This window comes from Oryzias latipes (assembly GCF_053564925.1).
Source record: "Oryzias latipes strain Hd-rR chromosome 1 unlocalized genomic scaffold, Olatipes_Hd-rR_3.1 chr1_Y_2".
NCBI lineage: Eukaryota > Metazoa > Chordata > Actinopteri > Beloniformes > Adrianichthyidae > Oryzias > Oryzias latipes.
Window position 1 is genome coordinate 360,394 of NW_027616336.1, and position 5,649 is coordinate 366,042.

Sequence of the window (5,649 nt, forward strand, 5' to 3'; positions counted from 1 at the left end):
TTTTTTTTTACAGAAAGTTGTATTAAGCATTCTTTTTCCAAATACAGTCTCTTCCAGTCAAACTTGAAATCAGAACAAAAAAACTTCTCCAAAAATGAGACAACAGTCTTTTTGCAGCTTTAAAAGCGTGTGGACAGTCATGTGTCTATCGAGAGGGGCATTAATATTATTTTCTTCTGTTATTAACGTCTTCCTCCATGAATTTATTGGTATTTATGGAGACGCTGGAGGACAAAAAATGTCTGAACACCATGAGGATCCTCCTTCGTCATCAGCTGTTCAGATTCCCCTCCTGAAGTCTGTAACTCAACCAAACGCCCCCCGCCCTCACCAGCGGCCACGTGGTGGATGCTCCACCCCCAATTAACTTCCATTCTGGTCTGTGTGACCCTGTGAGCCCCCCTCCTCATAACACATGCAGGACAGAGAAAGTGTCTGAAGAACAGAGTCACAGAGAAAGTTTGAAGATGAAAGTAAAATGTTCCTGCAAGGCTCCCAATAAGAGTCAGGAACTTCTGAGCTGGACGTGTTACGACTGATGCCTCAGCAGGATCTGAACTTGAGTTCTTTGTGAGGCTGAACTCTGACTGAGGAGAGCGTCTGAGGAGGATCATCTGCATGAGTTTGTGGTGTCTGCGCAGACGGCAGACGGCAGTCAGCTGCAGGTGGACGACTGAGGAGCTCTGAAGCAGACGCATCAGCTGAGAGGTAAAGGAACCTGATGAGATGAAGTCTACATGCCTCTGCAGATATTTTAGATTGACCCCTCCTCTTCCTGTTCCTGATCCTTATGCTGGTCTGGATCCTGGTCCTTGAAGACTGACATGGACTCGCAAGGGGTCTCGTACCTGAACAAAGCTGCCCTCTGCTCCCGTCTGGGTGCGGCCCGGATCTGTCAGTTAGCCATGGGGTGTGCTGTGATCGCCATGGTGACCCACAGTGCCGGCTACAGCGGGTCACACGGCGTATTCTGCATGGCGGCCTGGTGCTTCTGCTTTGCCATGTCCGTCGTGGTTTTCTTCCTGGATGCCACCCGCCTCCACAGCTGCCTGCCCGTATCCTGGGACAACCTCACAGTCACGTGTGCCGCCTGCGCCACACTCATGTAAGTCATGCTTCAGGTGACCTTTGACCCTGCCCCAAATCCTCCTTTAACCAACCCCTCGTTCATGGCTGGAAACCACCACCAGACACTTTCCTCCAGTCTGAAACGATGATCTGATCCCTGTTTTGGTGGAAGCGTCAGAGATCCACCAGAACAGGTCCCTGTGACCCAGCTGCAGGTCTTCACAGCGTCTCCATTCCACTCCGGATGTTTTGCCTTGTTAGCTCCGCCCACAGAGCCTGTTTGTGGAAGGGGACAGCATCATGAAAGAAAACTACGTTTTGAAAGTCATTAGTTCCCAAAGCAGCGGAGTGGGCAGCTGTAGGCTCCTCCCACATATTTAGCACATTCCCAGGCCAAAGGGTGGAGCTGTAATGCAGCAACACTCCCAGCTGCAGTCGGAGGTGTTTAGTGTTTGTTTCAGACTGAAACGCTCAAATCTGCAGCTGATTCTGCTATGTATGTTGGTTTAAAACCTTAAATATCTGGATCCAGGTCAGTTCTTCACGTACCTGCCAGACCTGTTTGCATTTATACTGAGGAAAACCACACCAGTGTTTGCCTTCAAGGGACAGACATCTTCATTTTCAAGAGGACCAGAGTTCAGGCGACTTTTTACTCCTGTATCGAATAAAGCTGGACCAAATGTGGGGGGCAGCAGATGTGTCCCACTGCATCCCAGAGATCCCCCCTGGAAAAAGAATCTCACATAGAGGCTGGAGGTCAACAGTTTTCCTGTCATCCTCATTTCCTCTTCTGTTTCCACATTTGCTCTGTCTGAATCTGAACCTGCACTCAGAGTGGCTTCTCTGTAAAAATAATGATTGTGATTCTGGTTCTCTCTGGTTCCCCATGAATGCTGATGTCGCTCCCGGTTTTTGGCGGCCTCTCTTTCTGTCTGTCTCCCCCTGCAGGTACGTGACGACCTCCGTGGTGTATCCTCTCTTCTTTGTGCGCTCTGAATGTCCGTACGCCGGCTGTCACGTCAGAGATTTCCGCATCGCCGTCACCGTCTGCTCCATCCTAGGAACTCTGGCCTACGGGGTGGAGGTAGTTCTGTGCCGGGCCAGGCCGGGCCAGATTGTGGTGGGCTACATGGCCACTGTCCCAGGCCTTCTCAAAGTGGTTCAGAGTTTTGTGGCCTGCGTCATTTTTGGAGCTCTGGCCAATGGCAGCCAGTACTCCCTGTACGCCGCCACCATCTTCTGCGTTGTGGTGTACGCGTTCTGCTTCGCCCTGACAGCTCTGGTGGTCTTCATGACGGTGTGTAAGCGGACACAGGGGGTACGCGGGATGCCCTTTGACCGGTTTGTGGTGGTGTTCACGCTCCTGGAGGTTCTGCTGTACCTGAGCGCGTCAGTGGTGTGGCCAGTGTTCTGCTTTGACACAAAGTACGGCTCCCCCTGGAGGCCGTCGTCCTGTCCACAGGGCAAGTGTCCGTGGGACAGCAAGGTGGTGGTGGCCGTTTTCTCCTGGGTCAACTTTTGTCTGTACGCAGCAGACCTGATGTACTCCCAGGGGGTCCGCTTTGTGTCCTCGCATGCGGCTGCGAGGTCACGGGTGTAGCGTTTCCCCTTTTTCTGGTTTCTCATCTTTGAACATGAAAAAATTTCAGGACTTTTCCCTCCGAGCTGCTCTGTTTCTCTCTGGACTGTGGAGGAATTTTGCCCCCTGACATTCCTGATTCCAGAGACACCCCATTCCTCAAAATGACCCCCCCTCTCAAAGCCAACCCCACCCAGTCCGCCAGGGTATTTCTGTCCTCCTAAAACGAATCCTCCAAAAATGAAGGATCCACCCTCCAGAACTCTCTCATGTTTCAAAGCAGAAACAAACTCGAAGGACTTACACATTGAAGCACATTTGGCAACTGTGGCATTCCTGCCATTTGCACCCCCACCACCACCCTCCACAGAAATCACCCCTGCTAAAGATAACTGCATAGACTCAGGGAAGTGTGATGCAGCGTTTAAAGAGACTGGACTTCCTCAAACCTGTCAGAGCTTCTGTGAACTTTATCCAGATGAGCTGCAGTGAGAGCCGCCGTGTCACAGCGGTCAGCGTGACCACAGAGTCAACAAGTCCTACAGATCTGACCTCTGCAAACACGCTGAAGCTTCACTCCGCTTTAGAGTGCATCCTGGACCCAAACCCAACCCACTCATCAACAGCCGACACGCACCAAGCACACGTCCACCTCTGCAGCGGAGAAAACCTCCCAGCACATCAAGTCTGGGTTTGTGCACAAACAGGACTGAGAGTTAAGCCGCAGATGCTCTGAGTTCAGGTTGATCCTCCGGTCTCCTTCTTCCTCATCTCTGTCATTGTGGAGACGTTGATTTTTCTCCAGAATACAAGACAAGTCTTCATTGTTTTGCAGTCATTTGCACTTTGTTTTATTTTACTAAAACACAAAGTTGTCACAAACTGTCAAAGCTCCAAAACAGGAATTGGGGGGGGGGTCCAGTGTCCCACCTTTGATTCACAAAGACTCTGTAAAGGTGTGTTCAAGTTTTAATGAATGTGAAACCAGCTCCCCTATTCATCTTACTGTCTCTTCTGTTTCAGCGCCATTTTTTTTTTCTATAAGTTTTTCTTTTTCAACTTCCCCCTTTCAGTTTGGCTTTTTGGTCATCATTATTCTTAAAAAGCAGAAACTACTGTTAGAGTTGTAATGTCTGCAGTTCAGGTTACCTTGATTCTGTTTTTATTAAACTGTTTTATGCATCATCTGACCTCAAACCTGTCAGCTTTACAGATGTATTTTTGCTTTTTATGCCTGGTTCTTCTTCACCGAATTTAGTTTCATGAGTTATTTCTGCTCCTATGTTTCCTTTAGTTCCTGACTTTAGCATCCATGTGCATCTTCACAGGAACTGCCCTCTTTCCAGCTTCTTTTTATTCCCAGCGGCTCTGAATGTTGCTCGGGTTTTCTCTGACCTGAACAGACAGAGGACTCCAGGTAAAAAGTGATCGGAGCATGACAGAAGTGGGGAGGGGTTAGACGCCTTACATGGAAAGCCTGCCCTGACATTTGCATCACTGCTGGCTACAGCCAAAGCATTTTGGTTTTTTTCCATCCAAATGAATCCAAAGCTTTAGAAAAGCTGCGGAGGTCTGTCTCAGCCAGAGTGGTCCCAGCGTCAAATCAGACTTCAGGATTGGTGTCATCTGTTCACACAGCAGTTGAGTTGTTTTAGAAAAAGCTAAATAGAAATCTTTGAACCAAACCTGCCGAATATATTTGCAGATTCCGGTTTGATTGTAGCAGCATCATTGCTCTGACAGGTTTTCATCCCCCACCTTAAAACACGCTGTGAACCATCACACCATGAGCTCATGATGGCCACCTCATCCTCTCTGATCTGAGATGAGTCAATGAATTGTCTGAGAAGATCTCAGGCAGCCTCTCCTTCCTGGACAACTGTCTGGTAGTTCAGCAGCAAATCCAGAAGCAGCTGGGGGCTCTCTGGTCCAAAGCTGACAAGTGCTGCAGGAAAGGCACTGAGATTTGGGGATTTCCTGTTATGAACATTCAGCCAAAAATGAGAGCGAGTGAACGGCAACAGAAGACAAACGTAAGTAACGTTACTCAGTGAGCTTCTTCATAACATGAGCTGAAGACTGAAAACTTTTGAATAGGCTGAGAAAAACAAAACTTCATTTCTCTTCTCGCCCAAGAACCCATTTTTTGAACGTTGTTGAGGTGGGTGGAGCAAACTCTCCTCTGTGTGCCCATCCCTCCTCAAGCTTCATTTCATGCATTCAGAATCTTCTGCTTGATGTCAGAAATGATCCATTCAGAGTTTTCATGTCTGCAGTTCAGACCCCCAGCTGCCCCTCCAACCCCATTAAGCAGCTGTTTGTACCTGACCCTCGCTTTTCTTCTTTCTGCCTGCCGCTCTGGGTCTCCGTCATGAGAAAGTCTGACAGAGCCGAGATGACAGTTGTCCATCACTCTTCCTGATTTTCCTTCTGGGGCGCCCTCTGAGAGGTGGGGTTGACTGTCTGATGGCTGTGCCAAAATTCTCTCGGCGTATGTTGCTGTCTGGTTTCCCTCAGTGGTCTTGAGTCTGGGGGGGTCAGAGCGTTCTCTGCTCTGGGTCCTACAGGAACAGCTAAATATGAACATGTCAAACCAGCATCAGACTGAAGCCCATTTCCATCTGTGAGATGCTGCTGTCAGAGGAACATCCCACTGCTCTCCTCATCTTTTCACCTTTTCAGGTGATGAGAAACTCATGAAAATGGTGTAAGGTAAATAGCGTATACTCATACTCCGCTTTTCTACCTTCTTAGATGCAGTTACAGTCACTGTCGCATTCACACAAACATTCACATGCTGATGTGGAGTTCAGTGGCGGGCAAGGTTGTGACCGAATCTGCAATCTTCTGATCTTCTGGTCTACCACTGCACCATGGCCACCCCAGAAAAAGAAAAAAAAGTTAATAAAATAAAAACTTAAAAATCAAAGCTGCTGCATCACAGTGGTGGAGTGCTTGGCCTGTCACTGGATTGTTGAGGGTTTGAGTTCTCAGTTGGG

General features: G+C 48.8%; 1 protein-coding gene across 1 annotated transcript; it reads left to right on the forward strand.

Annotated features, from left to right (window-relative positions):
* The first annotated feature begins 764 nt into the window (after positions 1-764).
* On the forward strand, positions 765-3,866 carry LOC144981265 (myeloid-associated differentiation marker-like protein 2). The gene is made up of 2 exons (XM_078943998.1): positions 765-1,105; positions 2,020-3,866. Exons 1-2 carry the CDS (start codon positions 825-827, stop codon positions 2,669-2,671), a joined length of 933 nt encoding a protein of 310 aa, XP_078800124.1. The 5' UTR covers positions 765-824; the 3' UTR covers positions 2,672-3,866.
* The last annotated feature ends 1,783 nt before the right edge of the window (positions 3,867-5,649 follow it).